The 18,242-nt window shown below is 48.0% G+C and overlaps 1 protein-coding gene across 1 annotated transcript; it reads right to left on the bottom strand.

Moving 5' to 3' along the window:
• Positions 1–19: 19 nt before the first annotated feature.
• Positions 20–18,049, bottom strand: poe (E3 ubiquitin-protein ligase-like protein poe). Its single transcript, XM_017077190.4, has 13 exons — positions 17,888–18,049; positions 17,604–17,698; positions 17,060–17,472; positions 14,584–16,753; positions 13,996–14,523; positions 7,907–13,898; positions 7,647–7,851; positions 6,892–7,587; positions 5,167–6,827; positions 4,023–4,499; positions 1,996–3,946; positions 303–1,899; positions 20–242 (listed from the first exon to the last, which is right to left on the bottom strand). The coding sequence occupies exons 1-13, from the start codon at positions 18,004–18,006 to the stop codon at positions 160–162; spliced, it is 15,987 nt and encodes a 5,328-aa protein (XP_016932679.3). The 5' UTR covers positions 18,007–18,049; the 3' UTR covers positions 20–159.
• Positions 18,050–18,242: the final 193 nt, after the last annotated feature.

The following is an 18,242-nucleotide window of genomic DNA, read 5'->3' as shown; positions in this document are numbered from 1 at the left end:
ATAAAACAAGCTGAAGCTATTTAAATTCATTGTGCAAACGAAAAATTTATTGATTAAATATTTTAATGTGATAAATATATATTTATGCTGTATGTTTATATATAAGCAAGCCATTGCTTCGAATTCTACGGTTTAGTTGGTTGAATCAACGATTGTATTTTAACTAGAGCTTGTGGTAGAAGGCAGGGCTGCGAGGATTTCTTCGATAAAGCTGTCCGGCTGCTCGATGAGATGCAGAAGACCTAAAATATTAAAAATATAATTAATCAACGAAAATAATAAAAGCTGTAAGTGACACCTACCTGCTACATCGCAGAACTCTCCAAAGGAAGTGCACGGCAGGAATTCATCCGTTAAGGTCTGCAGGATACTATCCGTGGATTTCAGCAAAGCCTCATCGTTCTTTCGAAGGTAATCGAACAGGGAAATCGGCCAATCCTCCTCCTTAGGCGTGTTTACCGTCTTGAACAGGTTGTTGTAGATCAAGTCCACCAACGCCCACATCATAAGGAAGGGTTTATACACACTGTACTCCTTCGACTGCCGATCCGCAGGTGCCAACAAGGCCTTGCACAACACCGAGGGTGAGATGTGCCGGGCCTGGGCCACTGCTAGCATCCTCTTCAGATGCGCCAACTTATGCTTGTTCCACAGCTCTCGACTATGCAGTGACAGTGAAATGGTTGCCATATACAGCGGACCATCCACCTCGTAACCGCATTCCAGCCACTTCTCGCTGGGTGCTGCCTGTAAATATGTAAGCAGAGTCTTGCTGTCCCTGGCGGCAGATCGGGAGGAAAGCAGTAGATAGACGGAGTAAAAGAGCAGGTAGGGTACAAAGTGCATGTTCGACTGCGGACCGCCTCCGCCGGCGTCGTCGTGGAAACTGCGTTCCCAGGCAAATCGCACCAACAGAAGCTTCAAGTCATGCACGCTGTTTGTATAGGATATATCACATCGCTGGGTGCTCTCCTGCATATAGCTGCTGTGGCGAGTCATGCAGGCGGAGAAGGCCACCTCTGCAACGGCGGGACCCCAAAGAGGCAGCAACCCATTGCATCTAGTGTTAGCATTCTGCAAACTAGCCCGCTCCCATTCATCTCTTCCTCGCGTCAATCTTATGGCTGATGTGTGGCAGTCTACGTGAACCACATTGAAGTGGGTTACTGTTGTGTATCCGATTGTCTTCCTCGACTTGAGCTCGAATTCCTCGACATTGCAGCGCTTAGTGAACGTGTAGATGCCCAACACCTTGTCTGGCTGGCAGGCGTAGCCCTCGCGACAGATGAAGCACGTCAGGCCCGTTTCGTCTCTCAGTTTTTCGATCTTCTGAAGGATCGAACCCTTGGCAGTCACCTGGCCCTTCTCATTCGTGCGCATTCCCAAAGCGTCAAGTTGCTTTTCTCGCGTGGCCATAGCCAGCCGCTTCTTCTCTGCCCGTGTGAAATCCCGCACTTGTTGCACCCTCGCTGCTGTCGCCGAATCTGTGGAAAGCGCTTCCAAAAGGTTTTCCGCCAGACTGCCCACGTGCTCATCACTGGATACTTGCTCCAGGCGGTGAATAATGGGTATAATGTCCTTGCTGATGGCGACCTGGGTGGCCTCATGATGATTTGAGAGTCCGGTGAGGAAGCGAAGTATGTACTTTAAGCTCGGCCGCGAGATGAACTCTTTAAGCTCATCAGAGTCGGTTCGCAAGAGAGTGGGTTTGACACAAGGTGCATGCTCGGTGATGTAAGCTAGCGATCGCTCCACGATGCCCAGACTAACTATGTAATCCTTAAGAGTTCCACCAATGCAGTTGTGCTCGATTTGGTTAGTCAGCACGCAGAAGAGTTCCAGTTTAAACTCTTCTTCGGGTGTGCGCTCGTTGTCAAAACGTTTAAAACTCAAAGTGTCCTGAAAGTGGAAATATTGTTTTAATATAACCCCTTAAGATATTTGTATATAATCTTCTTTACAAGAAAATGTACAACAAAAATTTCGAATGCTTACCTTAAAATGCTCGCAAAGAAGAGCCATTTTTACTTCATTGCCGTAGACCAACGCAGCCAAGACACGAATAAGATGGCGCAGCACCGAGGGATTGTTTCTAACGTTCGGACAGTCAGTGCACGATATCAAGGCACTTACATACTCCGGTCCACCAAATGTCAGCGAAAACTGCAGGAACGAATCCAAAGTATCGCTGGCTGCTTTCGAGAGAATGGTCTCCATGATCTCTAGTAACTGCTCGGTGACCGCAGACTGAATCGAATCGTTCTCCGACTGTAGACACATTTGCAGCACCTTCAGCAACGTGTTGATAGCCCCAATTTCGGGCTGACAGAGAACTTCTTGGCAACGGCGCACTTTCACGCAAATCAAGAATAGCTTAAGCAGCACCTGGATAAGCTCTCGGTTGCGCGAGATGCGCTGCAGACTTCCAATTCTGTCCAACATTACGCGGAGTCCGTTGCAATCAGCCAGTACGTTGGCCATGCGATAGAGCTGTTCAGTGTCCACTTGCTCCTGGCTTTTATTGTTCAGCGTTTCCACAAACTCCTCGGTGGCGTCTCCCAGAAGACCGCGCATGCGATAAACGATCCTCATTGCATCTCGATCACCTCCTTCAGCTAACCAAACTTTTTTGTACACATCCTTAACGGGCAAATCGAGACTAATGATTTTGTTATTCACCAGCAGTTCCATGCCGTTATCGTCTTCCAATAGGGCAATTAGTTCGCAATCGGTGCAGATCTTATTTTTGACATCCCGCATTAGTGGACCCAACCCCATTTCACTGGAAGGATAAGGATTACCCAGCATGCGGCCCTGCAGAAAGTCCTCTTGCTGAGGATCCTTTTCCAACGTCATATAGAACTCGCTTTCGTCGTGCTCCTCAGGGTGTATAATGGAATATAACCGCTCGAATATGAACACCGGTGTTTTGATGTCATTCATGCGCGTCTTTTCTACTGTGTCGATGAGAATTTCCATGAAGGCACGAGTCTCCTCCTCGGTACCGCTGGTCATGTCCTCTAGCATCTCGAGCAACTTCTCCTGGGCGTCGTCAATAAGCCGCGTTCGCTGCACCACTAAACTTCTCAGGGCAAGATAGCTTTCTAAAACGGGACCTAGCATGCGGGTCTTGTACGTCCTGCGGATGTTTGGACACTCGAGGAGTAACCACAACAGCTCCACATACTGCCGCAGAGCATAGCCCAAGGACAAATCTGAGGAGAGCGAGTGCTCCTCCATTCGATGCACCTTGCTTATTTCAATAGCCAAAAGCTGTGAAATTTGGCTAAGTACTCCTTTTAGCACTAAATACTGCAGCCAGGGTTGCTCCGTAGCCATGCTCTTATACAACATTAAGTACTCTGCACTGGCCTCGCCTGCTTCACCCACATGCTTCAAGAAGGACGTAAGCATGTTCAGGGCTTGCTGCCTCCGTTCGTTGGTCCTGCTCAAGCTGCTTAGCAAGGAACACGCCAGTTGGCGGCCGAATCTAGAGTTTGCATTAAATAGCAATGGCTGGATCCACTTAGCGTTGAAAACCAGAGGCTTAATCAATCGCTGCTTGTCCAGTACCCGCTCCCTCCAGCGCTTCCCGTACTTTTCGCTTAGAAAGGCGACCCGCACTTCACGTCTGGTCCTCGGAGCGGCTTCTGTTGTAGCTGATCCGCCTGTTCCCGAGGCTGGTCCAATCTGCTCCTTGGTGTTCTTATGCTTGCCCTGACTATTGCTGGGCATCCGGCTGCTCCATGCAGCGTACTCATGATTGCGATCTGAGTTGAGCCAAGCCCTGTAGTCGACCGTGTTGCCTTCAAGCAGCTTCATACTGCACAGATCCGTAGTGGCTACCTTCTGATTCGGCTTGCTGCTTGGCAGCACCGGGCAGATGAGATTCTGCATGATGCGCAGGCATGGATGCAGCACTGAAGTCACCGGACCGTGAGGCAACCTAAGACAGAATTTAACAAGTAAATTAAATTAATCTTGTTAATATTTTTTTTGGAAATCAAAGAAGCCAAATTTACCTGCAGTTGCTAATAAACAGCTCAAAGATGACCTTCAACTTGTATTCCCAGCAGACATCGTCCTGTCCCAAAAGGACTTCCAGCAGTGTCATCTCCTGGTGCACAGCTGCTTCTAGACTTATCAGAGGTATTGATCCCATTAGCGCATTTTTTACCCTTGTGGTGACCAGCTGCAGTAAGTGCATGCATGCCTCGGCATTATCTTTTGTCAGCACAACCAGAAGGTTGCGGACTTCTTCTTGAATCTGCGGAGTGCCCCGCCGCAAGTTGTGCTCGGCTAGTTCACTTACGAGTCCCTGACTATACAAGCCAACGCGACAATCGTAGTTGTAGGCCATGGCTCGGAGAAGCGTTAGACACTGCTCGGTGGAAGCCAGGGCACATCCGTAGCAGCGGTTTGTGGTGGGATTCTCGGACGTCGAGCCTGGATTGACTGGCGGCTGGTCCTGCTGTTGACGATCGTAAGCCACGAGTTCGCTGGAAAGTAAATTTAAATAATATACAATATAAGTAGGGACATCCAGTCAAAGTAAAAAATATATATAAATCTTCCTAAGGAAGAGGTCTACAGGTTGGTTTGCCCTTATGTACCTTTATAAAGGTTGAACTTTTATTTATCTTGAAACTAGGGACACTTTTAAAATTCAATAAAACTCGCCAAAAAAGTATTCCAAACTTTTAGAAACTATTCTTGTTCATTTAATCATCTTTATATAGTTTTAACTTGTTTTCTGACCTTTGTTAAGGTACGTTGACCAAATTATAATAAAAGGCTCGGGTACAGTGTCCACACACGGTCGTTTAAGGAAAAATAAATAATTTTTTTTCTAACTATTAAATTTAAAAAAATCTTGGATATTGTTAGGAATTGATCAACTTATTTTTGTAACTCTAATAGAACTTAATTTAAGCACGGGTTAGATTTTATATATAATTTTGACAAAAAAAATAATACGATTTATTAGAGTAAAATGGTACACGACTGAAACGCTTCAATTTGACTTGAGCCTGGCTTTTAATCCTTTTCTAAAGATTTTGCAGTTATAAACGTAAAAAAAATTTTGAATATGTCTGAGAAATAAGACTGTCACAAGTTAAAGACTGTCCCAACTAAAAGACCTCTCCAACTTGTCTGAAAACTCACCTGCGACATGCCTTGACCTTCTGGACGATCTTGCTTAGCTCCTCGAAACTCGTGCGTGATTCCACGCAGTATTTCTGGGCCAGCAGCTGGATGATCTTGTTCACCTGCGAGGTGCTGTGGACGCTCGCCATGTTGTCCTCCACCATGCGGTCGCTGCTTCGGTGCTCAGCCACCTTCTGGATAAGGAGCTCCAGCATTTGCTTGTTCGTTAGCAACTGACGGTATATTCTATCCGCTCGTTCCAGAGAGCTGTGTATTAGAGAAACTGTTTTCACCCGATCCTCTGCCGATTCGATGGGATCAACAGCGCAGCAAACGCGGGCGTACATGCTGAAATCGAACTTGGCGTACTTGCAGAAGCCACACGAGTGACACAGGAAAGGATCCTTCTCATCGTAGTTGATAGCGCGACATTTGTGGCACTGGAAAACGTTCTCGCCGCAATTGCCACAGACTCCTGGATATGCAGGTACTGCTGCACTGCATCTTGGGCACTGAAGATTCTCACTGGATCCACTCACAGTTTCGAAGAAATCTGCAAACTCGATCATCAAATTGCACGCTGTGATCGGCAGCGGAAAATCGATCTTCAGTTCGGTTTGTGCGGATTGCAGGGATACAGAGCGAGCTTTGTGCCATAGTGCCGGCCGATTCTTTAGCTCGACTACCGCCTGGACGCTTCGGTTATTGTAGTAGACATTAATGGTCCTCACCATCTTTGTTCGCTTTAAATCAGCAATCCTCACGATTAATTTGGAAATAGTGTGACATTGCACCAGTTTGTAAATCATAGTGGTCGTGGTGTACTTTGAATCAGACTTAACTGACGGTAATTTAATGTTGGCCATCGGTACCTCTGGATTATTGCACACCAAACATGGCTCAGATTCGAGGTAGTAGCCATTTACTTGAAGAATGGACTCAAGGGTGGTGTATATTGGAGCATTGGGATGCTTGCAAAGCAGTTCATTTTGCTGCCGCAGAACATCCACTGCCCGGGAGACAAACTCTGGCAATCGCTCCGTTATACTCCGGGTGCTAAGTGTGAGATAGCCCAGTAGGTCTACAAACTGCGCTGTTCTCCTTCCATAAGTTGGTACCAGCGGCCACAGGTTCCAAAATATGTTAAGCAGTTTCTCTCGCTGCCTTTCATTGGCATGCTCAAATAGTCCGGTCATAAATGAGTGGGCCTGCCATCTCAGCTGACTTATGTTATTTTCCAGCAGGAAGATCCTCACAAACCGGATGATCAGCGCATCACACGCATACCTGAAGATCTGGTGCACAAATGTCCCACATTGTGCAGGATCAAACTTGGAGTAGTAAGCGTCTGTGTCCTCGCTCTTCTCCCGATCGGTCCGAAGCTTTCCAGAAGATGAGGTCGATGGCTGCGGTTGTGCCTGCTTAGATCCATTAGGGGCGGGTAAGTTGCACACGGCCGCCTGAAGCAATTGTATAATTATGGGGGACACGCCATCATCCAGTTGGTAACAGGCAATTTCCATCAGCATGGCTAATGCATCTTCATGAACGACGCAGAACTTCTGCCAATTGCCCGTACGCATCTGGCTGATCTCCTGACAAGTACGCAGGTGTTCTGTCAACTCCACGAGTGCGTCGTAGGTGAGCAGAGGGGGATTGGAGTTGTAGGGAGCGCCAGTCTTCATGCAAGAAAGTAAACCATTAGCTATTCGTGAATAATTTAAAACAACAAACAGATCTCACCTTGCTGCTGACAATGTTGCACACCCTTTTAACAACCCGGAAATGGGCGTCGAGGGAGTGACCGTCGCGATACATGCGGAACTTTTCCTTGCTCCCGCAGATGTACATGAGTAGCTTTCTAACTTGCCGTCGCAGCAGAGTGTTCAGGTTAAGCATCATGTACTCACATAGCGTAAAGGTCATGGCTTCGCAGAATCCACTGTCGTAATTATCCGGATGTGCGCTACTTAAGCGAAGTATCTGGTAGGGCAATCGCACAATAATCTCAGTAAGCAGACCATCGTATGACTCAAAGATATCCGGGTAGTTCTTCAAATAGTTGTGTGGGATAAGTATGGATATGTCAGGCTTGGGGCCATGCTTAATCGGCTTCAGTAGCTGAACTCCAGGACCTGAAGATCCACCACTGGGCTGAGCAGACTGCGACGATCCCACGCCTCCACCCGCTGCATAGGGATCTCCAAGCACGTTCTTCCAGTGCACCAGAAGCGTGTTCAGTGCCTCTAAGGCGTAAACAAATGCTCCACTCTTGCTGAGAACATTAGCCGTGGTGCTAGCCACAAAGGAACTGTTGTCCTTGAACTGATGCGGAGGCGATGTGGTTCCAGTCTGCTTTGACTTAGTCTTGCCCATCATAACTCCAAAAAGGGAAAGTATTGCAAGGCGCACCTCATTGCCAGGACACTTCGTTTCCATCTGCAAAAGAAATTAAAGGGTTTACATATTTGTGTTCATAGGATAACTTTATTACTTACCCTTGATGCAGCTCCTCGTTTGCCAATTTCCACATAATCCACCAAAGCACTGAGCAGATCTTGAAGCACCTGCTGGTCTCGATCATTGTTGCCGTTAAGATCGGTAGTCAGCATAAGAATAACCTGTATTAGAGGTATGGCCTGAAGTCCATTGCACAGATCAAAAGTGCCTAGGTGTTGGATAATACTCTCTAGCACAGCAATCCTATATAACAACAAATTAATAAAATATAATAAGTTAATACTTTCTTAGCACTTACCTCAGATCATGTAGCTTGCTGAGCTTATCGTCCTCGTTGATTTCGTTATCCTCACTGCTGCTCATGGCACTGAAGCCAGCGACACCACCAGAACCACCCGCCCCACTAGGACCTGGTTGCTCTTGATCATCCTTAGCGGAACCCTGACGCGGAGGAGAAGCATTCGCGTGGTCTCCGAAGTTACTGCTTCTGGCGGATGTACCGCCAATACTCTCAACTCCGCTGCCCCCACTCTCTGATCCCCCGCTTCCAGCAGGCTCTGCAGGGGAAGTGCGCAATGTTGATCCATCGGTTGCTACATTTGAACCTTCATCGTCATCCGAACCACCTGCGGAGACACTGGCCGCTGCGTTCGACGCCGCTGCCATGGCTGCAGCTTGACGGATACCCTGAAGATTAGCCAAGCCTTGTTGAAGGGACTGCAGGGCGTTCGCATCTCCACCATGCTGTTGCAGGCTTAAAGCGATGGCAATGTCCATGATGGCTTCATCGTCCGCATCTTCGGGGAGACCAAGTAAACGTGGGAAACCACCACCCATGAAGGCCTCCAGGTTGAGTATTTGCTGCTGACCCACTGCTCCTACTTCCACTACACCTCCTTCCGCTTCCGGATTCGGGTCGGGTAATCCACCACCTCCTACTGCAGCATCCACAGCAACGGCAGCTGCTTCCTCGATGATATCACTAGCAGTCGAGGCAGCCACTGCTTGTAAAGTCTGCATGGTGGAGGTGGAAGGAGTGGGTGTGGAACAGGCCGGGGGTGTAACTATGGCCACCTTTCTGCGCTTTACTCTCGGACTCAGCAACAAGATTAATGCTTCCTTGGCGCTGTGACTAATCACACTAGCATCATGCTTGAGCAAATCGATGAAGTACTTAGTCATGCGGCCAACCTGACCAGGATCGGCTAAGGCGAATCCGTACATAATCTCCACGAGACAGTGAACAATTGTCTCCGCCTGGCACAATCCTCTCTTCACGATATTTATGGGCTCATCAAGCTCCGGCGTAACCTTGTGCAACTCCAAGACAAATCCCATAAGGGTTGGTACTATGTCGTAGTTGTTCTCCGCGCAGATCTTGGCTAGAGATTGCGGACGTGCGTTGGCAATGCCACGAACGAGGAGAATTAGGCGGTAGAACGCCTCAGGATCGATCTCCTGTAGAGATTCTAGTTTCTCGAGCTTTGGTTGCATAGCCTGCAGTTCTCCATAAACGAACTGTAAAAGCACTCCATCCTTGTAGCTGTGGTACGTTGCCCTGGTTCCGTAAAGCGTGGCCAGCACATAGCGGGCCTGCGTCTGTACAGGATTAGGCGTGGGCAGCAACAAAAGAGCACTCGCTGTCTTTACTGCCTTTTGTCGGATGGGAGCTGGGACTCCAGATCCCAACAGGTGCAGCGCACAGTCCATTACCTCCAAAAGGTGATTGACCATTCGATCCAACTGAGTAATGCAGTTGAATCCCTCTCCAAAGTTGGCGCTACTTGCTTGGGAAGAGGATACTTGTGGGACACTTGATCCAGGTGCATTGGCATCCTCGCTTTCGTCGGGCCAGCCCACCAGCTCTTTTGACTTTCCATAGACCTCGATGCAATCTAGTAGTGTCACATGCTCCGGATCCTGGGATTTGGCAAAGACGACTTTTAAAAGCTTGTCCGATTGGAACATCTCCTCCCGGGTTAGGGGAATGTCGAACCAGCGTGCCCTCCTCACTGGTGTGGGAACTGTGCGTCCCAAAATGCTGACCGATAGCGGAGCACGCTGTACATCCTGAGTTCCAATCAACACTCGTATTCCCACAATGACCACATTTGGATCATTGTTGATCACCTCCAGGGTAAAGCCATTCGCCCGAGTGCTGGCCACAAACATTCCCGTTGAGAACAGACGCGTCTTTAGTTTCTGTTTGTTGTAAATCTGGAGCAGATCATTGCCTCCGAACTCTACATCGGCCAGCATGTTGCAGTGTTCGAAAAAGTCAATTGGGAACACTGGCTGACCTCCAGCCGTAAGTTGTTTCTGCTGTTGGCTTGCCTTCCTGTTGGACAACTTTCCAGATGCCGCATTGGTTTTGGACTTTGGAGTAGAACTTACTCCAACCTTCGCCATTAAGGTGGATGAGTACAGCTGATTACCAAATGGCTGAACTTGCGGTGAAAGCCAAAAGCTAGTGTGTTCTGGTTGTGCGGAGAAGATCCTCAAGCTTCCGTCCTCGCAGAGTAGCAGAAGCGTGGTTTTCTCTATTCCGGCGACCGCATGACGGATACCAACTACGTCCATAATCCGGGATTTGGCCGACTGCGCCTTGATCTCTTGCAGGTAAATCCGTTCAGGTGTGATCATCAAAATAATAGGGTTATTCGATGTCTGCATGCTGGCGTAAACCAATCCTGGATGTCCTGTAACCTCTGTCCACTGGACCAGAGGCTGGAGTGGTCCCTTTGAGGCGGACTTGGTGACTGAATTGGTGTCCAGGTGATATATTCCCCTTACGCCATCATTAACATTGGTGAGTGGTGAAAAAAAGCTTCTTCCGGAGGAGTAACTATAGAAGAGCAGTTGAAGGGTATGGGAGTAATAGATCGACACTCCACCGCCACCAACTTGACCACTAATATCCTTGATATGTTGGTGACTCAGCTCCAGGGTGTTGGTCACATAGAAATCTCCATGAACCGCCAAGCTTTGTTGATCCAACTGCTGAGTGTAAATGTATCCACTGCTGGCAAAGCTCAGCATATAGTAGTTGCCGTCCTGGTACATAAATGTGCAATCTCGAATCTTGCCTACGGCGACTAGGTAATAGTACTTCGGGCTGTATGTATCCACTGCCAAGTCGTAAATCTTTACATAATCAGAGGTGACAATCGCCAAGAGAGTCTGTGAGCCGGGTAGCCACACAGCTTTTTTTATGTAGTTTCCGTTTTCTAGTTGGGGACTCACCACAATGTGTTCGTTGGTACTGCCACTGCTTGAAAAGGTGAGCACATGACACTCCTTCAAACCACACACGGCCAGGCAATCCTCATTGCAGGGGTTGGCAGCCAGGGAGAGAACTGTACAGGCAATGGGTGCTGAACTCAGTTGCGTTAAAGTTAACTTCCTCTTGGATGCATCAGCCTGCTTAAGCAGTGCCGAGAGTTGAAGGATGGTAACTTTTCCCTTCTCATGGGACACAGCCAACTGCTGACGACGTCCATGTGGCGAGGACAAGCAACAGAATGCAACACGGCGGACCACTCCAGAAGATATCAAGTGCTTTATGGTCTGACCCTGATCGCCAGAGTAGTTCATCCGCACATTCTCGAAGGCACCCTCTTGTGAGCCCAATGTCGCAAACATAAGTTGATCCGTCACTTGGAAGCTCTGCTCAAGCTGGTGGAGTCGCTCCAATGCCGCTCTTGCTCTCTTATGGCAGCCGACAATGGAGTACAGTGTACAATTTTCCTTTATTGATGGGAGCAACACGTCAAAGTACTCCAGAATACATCTAACAACCAACAGCCACTGATCCTGGTGCTGAAGAGTTTCTCGATAAGGTTCCAAAAGTTTGCTAAGCACCGCGATTCGTTCGCTAGTCAAGGAATCCTTTCGTGCAGGTGCTGGCTGAGTAACCGGTGGGCTGCTCCTCTTTTTTCCAGCCAGTAAGCTCATGTGGGACGGTAGGTAGCTACCCATTCCGGATGAATCTCTGACCTCACTACTACCAAGCCGCCTGCTTAAAGCCTGACAGGATCCATCCTCCTTGGCTCCGCAGTCACAGAAGAAGTTTCCGTACTTGGCGTAACTCACATCGTGTCCCTTATGGCAAACCCTCGCGCACACTGAGCACACGCCAACTGTGTTGATCATGTTGCAGGTGTGGCAGTGGTACCAGTGTTGGTTCATGAACTCCTTTTGGGTCTGCGAGAAGGTACACAGCTTGTTATTTAAAGTGTCTTCGTCGGAGTCATCCAGCAGCGAGTCTTGCTCGCCCTCCTCGGCTAGCTCATCGTAAAGATCATCGATGTCCGTCTGCAGCTCATCATCCCACGGCGGGATGTGCTGCCGACTGCCCCGGTAGCCGATACTTTGCAGGAGTTCGCTAAGATAACGCAGCTGGGCGCTAACGTTCTCCGCATGTTTTAGATGCTTGTCCGGTAATTGCAACTTGGCCAGTTCCAGCCAAAGTAGCGTGGTATTAAACAAGGCGACATGGCCTCGTGCGGGGCTGGCATCCGCCAGAGTTATCATTATCTGGAGTACATCTGCAAAATCGCAGCCATCTTGTGGTGGGGATATTAAAGTTTGTCCCAGCTGCAGCAAAGCTTGGAACAATGGAGGAGCAATCTGTGCTGCCTTGCTCTGATCTTTCACCAAGGATTTGACAAAGCTCAAAAGAAGCGCTCCATTTCGTTCGCTTCCACTGTGATCGCAAGCCTGCGAGGAGTCTTCTGACGGATTTGGTTGTGCCGCTTGCCACAAGCTCAGAATCTGAGAGGTATTGGCTGCAGCTCCTCCTGCTCCTGTGCCGCTTTCTCCGCCTCCCGCTGCAGTTGCGCTGTCGTAGTCAATGTCCATGGGGTCCAACTGGTCTGAGATACTCGGCATAGCAGAAACGGTGGCCATATTAGTTGGAGTCTGAGCATTGCTGCTAGAGCTGCTTGATGGTTGCAAAATGCTGGTGAGCATCCGGCAGGTGGTATCCAATGCCTCGGAGGTGCTTACTTCAGTGCTCACGTTAGGTCCATAGATAATGTGGGCCAACCAGAGCTTTAAACGAGCTACATCAACAGTGGCCAGCTCCGAAAAGCACTCAACCAGATCCTCATGCTGAAACTGGGAATCTGGTTGCAAGGATTGCTGGAAAAGGCGTTCGACAAACTGCAGCATCTTACGCGCATAGCTGACGGGCAGACTGGTGCCGGTGAATGAAAGCAGAAGTGTTGTGAGACTTCCAGATTTCTGATCTTTGAAAAACTGTCGCATGGCTTGCACTGCCACGGGTTTTTCCAGCATCTTGATCATGGTTTTGAGCACGGCAAACAGCATGGACTCGTTAAACATGGCACGATCTTGATCTAGAGGAGCTCCGCCGCCATGCGCCACAGTTTGTGGCTGCCTAAGCTCGGCTGCAAAGTCTTTCAGCATGCGATAGCAATATCCAATCATGTGCTCAAAGAGCAACAGTTTCTGGGCCTCTAAGGTCAAACCGCTGAGGATCTCCCGTAGGCACTGTTCACTCTGGCCTTGCAAATAATCAGTTCGCATGTCCAGCATTGAGGAGATTAACAGAAGCTTAAGCTGGGCTTCCACCTCAGCGTTGGCGGAGCAATGTGGGAGCAGAAGTTCAAACAACTGGAGGATTGACTTTAAGCAGTGCTTCAGAGTGTGCAGGGTAGAGTAACTGGCTCCTCGTGTCAGCTCTATTATATGAGCATCTATCACGTTCAATGTGTACGGCTCCACAGGATGTTGCTTGCCATCAAATGCGGAATCATTGACCATTAGGCACTTAGGCCATTCGTTTGCTATCAATTGTTTATCCTCATTGGGCAGGAGTTTTAGAAAGGCCGCATGAAGTTCCAACATTATCGCTGGCTTGTCACTTACAATGGGCACAATCAGATTCAATGCTTGCTCCGGTGTCGAGCTTGACAATTGCTTCAGCATCTGGCCACGTACAATGACCGAAAGCAGGCGGTAGGAATTCATAAGCTTAACTATAAGCTCGTTTACCAGTTGGTTATGTTTCTGCAGATCACTAGGCAGCTTACCCTCCTCTTCATGTTTTGACTTTTGCTCATCAATTGACTCGTTCGAAGAATACATTTCGGGATCGTTGGGCGTGCTAGTTAAAGAAGTACCCGTTGTAGAGGACTGATCGCTGGAAGCATCTTCGCTCTCCTTTCGGGGCCACTTGTAGCCTTCCTTGTTCGCCCAGGCCACCGCATGCATATGGGCCACCAAAGAATCAAAGAGGATGAGATCGGAGAGCCTTGGAGTGCCCGCTGAAAGCATGTTTTTGTTGAATTAAGCAAGTTTTTATATTTTTAATAATATTTTTTTGAAAGAGTAGAATGTAAAAAAACATCTAAAAGGTCTTACCGTTTCCGTTCATCTGACTGTTAAACGATTCCACACCAAGAATGGTTTGCTTCAGACTATATTTCATATCGGCCGCTATATCGCCCACTTGATTCCACAGCGTCTCGGCGTACTGGGTATACATTCCTTGCTTGATAAGACTGTTAACCACCAGGTAGTGTGAACTGGACAGTGGGCAGCGAATACTCCAGATCAGAGAATGCAGGTTGGGAGAGCGTTCGGCCTTCAGCGACTCTACGTGAGAAGTAGAGGGCGGCAGACCCAAAACTAGCTTCCATGCAATGCTAAAGCAGTACTGCATTGCACACAAATTGTGCATGCTTGCTTCTTTTTCCTTTTCTTTGGAATATACAGACATATCGGTGATGGAGAGTATGTCAGTCAAGGCATCTACTAGTAGCAGATACTTGAGCTTGTCTGGAGTGCAGAGAATAAAGTTCCAGGCCAGGCCATCCAATTTGAATTCCTGTGCCCAATAGGGTTTTTCGGGATCGCCCATAACCAGAGAATAAAAAGTTGGGCGAATTGCTGCAGTAAGTAGAAGTTCTGTAGAGTTAAGCTGAGATTCATGGAGAATTTTTCACTTACCCGATCCATATTCACCAGCTGACTTTCGGAACTTTTCCTCGATATCCTGGCGGCAATAGGAATTCAGTTTGGTACGGCTGTTAAGCAGATCCGTGATCTTTTGGCTTTCCGGCATGCTGCTTACGCTAAACAGATTCCAGCGTACCTGGTCCAACAACTCAGGAGGAGCATTGTACAAATGCTTCATAAGATACTCCAAAAATAGAAGCAATCGGGATAACAGTATCATTTGGCTGTTTTTTACGGGTCGATCGCCGCTGATTCCACGGCAAACTTCGGCACAACGGATAACTCCTCCAGCTGTTAAGAGCAGAATGGACTTCTTTTGCATCAGGTTGAGCGAGTGAAATAGGAAAAGAAGCAGTTGGGCATGCTCTATATTTAAGTCTTCGTAGTCAGAATCACTGGCGGCGGTCCAGGAGCAGACGCCCTCAACCAAAGTGTTAATCAGGCGATGCCACACAGATAGACACGCGGCCTCCTTCTCTTGTGTGGGCTTCAGCAATAGGATTTGCACGAGTACTGACAAGGTACTTGGGTAAACCTGCAGGGGCCAGGTGCTCGTATCGGTAGACCACGGTGATATGGATAAGTGCTGCAACAGATTGGACTGTAGTTGCTCGGAAAGCAGCGAAGTGGATATTAAATTGTGTATATAGCGACCAGCAGCTCCCGAAAAGCGAATCATAGAGGTTTGCCACTTGGTAGAAGTTACTACAGATGATCCTGCTCCCGCATTAGTAGCTGGGGCATTTCCCGACCCCTGTTCGCACTCATTTCGCATTACATCCCGGTCGAAATCCTTGATTATGTTAGCCATTAACAGCATTTGCTGATCACTGACTCCCGCCTTTACATAGCGCTGCATGTATGCGTGCCGATTGGCTAGAAATTGGTCCAGGAAACAGAATATGTCGGCCGCCAAATCTAAATATTCATGAGGCTCATCCAGTTTGGGGACAAGGGCGCTTTTCTGCTCTCCGCGTTCTTGTGTGGATGTATTTGCATTATCGTCATGTGTTTCTGGGGAAAGAGTTTCCTTAAACCAGTGGCCCAGATAACTCTCGCTGTCGTCCTCCTCCGAATTGTCAGAGCAGGAGAGAGAATCGTTAAAATAGGTGGTAGAATCTGAGTAGCTTATGGGTTCGCATTCCGTGCGATCCTTCGCGGAGGCGCGTCTCAAGGTGCAGGCCTTGCGGTAAGCCACCGTGGCCAGAAATGTGAATAGCTGATGGAGCGTGGCCGTATTAAGCACTCTGACAATCCTCTCCAGCGAACTATAGTTTTGCAAGATGTCGAACTGTGCTGGCTCCGGCACCTCCGGGGATTCAGGCCTCTGTCCACAGGCGGATTCAATCTTCAGATCTTCAATTAACTCAGATAGCAGTTTAATGCTGTGATTGGCAATTGCTGCATTGAGTTCCCCGAATCCTTGCTGGACTTTGAATAGATTCACTCTTGCTATAGGAGTGGTAGGAGCGGTTCCAGCCTCACTTCCTGTCTTGGCAGCTTTGGTTGCCGATTTTGACGCTGTCTCCAAGCTTGTTCCACCACTTCCGGAGGCGCCCATTGCTCCTTGGATACCGCTAATAAGCAGCCAGCTGCCATAGCAGAGATGGTTCTGATACACATGAATCCGAGCCGACGCCTTAAACATATCGCCAATATTTGAGTATATCTCTAGAGCCTTGTTCACTATGTTACAGGCCTGCTCCTCAAAGTCGTCGTGGTCTTTATTGGTTTGCCCAGAGCTGGAACCGCCTCCTCCGCTCCCTTGACTAGTGGATGCAGTCTGCTGCTTTTGGGAGCTGCTCGCTTGGCTCATTCCGAGAACACTGGTGGCTATCGAAGTCAATACTGCATTGTATAAGGCAGCAATGCCGCACATCGATAGCCGTTCAATTCGACTGGGAGTCAGCGGCTGCAACACAATCAAGGCATGAGCCTGACTCAAAATAGTGAGATCGGTGAGCATGTGATTCATGCTCGATTTCACAGTGGTGGCCTCCACTTGCGTCAGAGGCAAATAGAGCGGCTTGCCGCCGTTGATAGTCTCCAAATATTTTGATCGGTAACGATTCAGTATTGGTAGGCCAACGCACACGTCCAACAAGGTGTCGACTCCATTTTGATCCTGGAAGTACTCCACATTGGCCGCAAGGAGTTGCTCCTGCAACGAAAAAACATTTAATATGGGGTTTCTTACAAAGTTTAGATGATCATCCTCTTTTACATGCTCAAATTAATAAATGGGAGTGCATAAACAAAAACCCGAAGGGTAACAAATTAGTTTTAAGTGTGAAATAGGAGTTTAAACAAAAAATGCATCAAATGAAAATACCACAACTGTTGTGATAAGCATTAAGAAATATCATAAATGGAAAGTAAATTATGTAAACAAAAAAAACTAAAACACAAAACCCAGTCTATTAGAAAGGGACATAAAAAAGCAGATGCTTGGATTTATCTTGCTCACAGTGCAGTCGGTAACCTCTTCGCTGAGGGGAACCCATGTCATTTTGCCGGGCTCCAGAGGAGCTATCAGTTGCTGCAGAATAACAGAGGACAGGTCCGATCTGGATCGCTTAATCTCCGACTTAGGCGACTCCTTGTCGTTGCTCGATCCGCTGGCCGAGGAACTGCTGCTGGGCATTATGCTCTTGGTGGTGGACTCCGGATGCTTGCAGCTCTTCAGGACGTTGGCCACAGCGTTGTAGTCGAAGGTGGCCGTCGATGTAGATGGGGGATTCTCCCGGCCCTCGCAGAGCATCTTGAGTGCGCCCAGGAGCCACTTGGTCTCGTACACAGATACCCTGGGCAGCCTGTAGAGGATGAACCGGATGAGCACGGCGGTGGCATCGTGCAGCTGACAAATCTGCGTCTGGCAAACTGCAAAACCGAAAGATTATAAATGTCTGTGTAGCACACTGATACCATCGTGAGTGAATCACTCAGTTCTTGGCCAAACATTTCTTTGTTGTGTTGTTTTCTTTGGCGAAAAATCACAGGGGTGCACTTACTCGTCTTGATTTGCATAAGTTTGTCAGCCGCCAGGGCCGCAAAGGCCGTGTAAAACTGGGTGAAATTGCTTTCCTCCTCGAAAAAATCATGTTCGCTAAACAAATTGCGGAATAGAACGTTGCGTTAGATATTGAAAATACAGAATTTTCAAAGCTTTTGGCTGTTTCGTCACTGGGGCGGCCATATTTAATTTTGCAAGTCATTTTTTGCACTTGCAGTAGTCCCCAAATATTTTTCACTGCGCCATTCGCGTAGAGAAAAATTCTGGCTCTGCTTTACTTACCATCGCGTGATCGCTTTTAGCAAGTTAACTACTTCGTTCTTGTTGAGGGCTCCTGTACGGTTTAGTAGCAGAGCTTTAACCACGGAATTCCAATCCGTTCCGCCGCTGTGGGCCGACATTATTGTTTAAATTGTCGTCAATTTGCCGTAAAGTACTCGGCCTACTGTTAGCAGTGTGGCCAGATCGGAGTAGCGGGTAAACACCAAGTGGCCAGGGCTACCAATTATTTTGTTTTAGGTAAACTAAATTTGTATTTAAATTATTTTTGTAAATCAAATATTTATTTACACAAAATAAGTTAAAATCAAATCATAGCAATTTTCCATAGGACTGTTAATGAATTCTAACAACTGAT

This window comes from Drosophila suzukii, chromosome 2L, assembly GCF_043229965.1.
Source record: "Drosophila suzukii chromosome 2L, CBGP_Dsuzu_IsoJpt1.0, whole genome shotgun sequence".
Lineage (NCBI taxonomy): Eukaryota > Metazoa > Arthropoda > Insecta > Diptera > Drosophilidae > Drosophila > Drosophila suzukii.
Note: the sequence above shows the minus strand (reverse complement) of the source record. Positions and strands in the feature narration are given on the sequence as shown.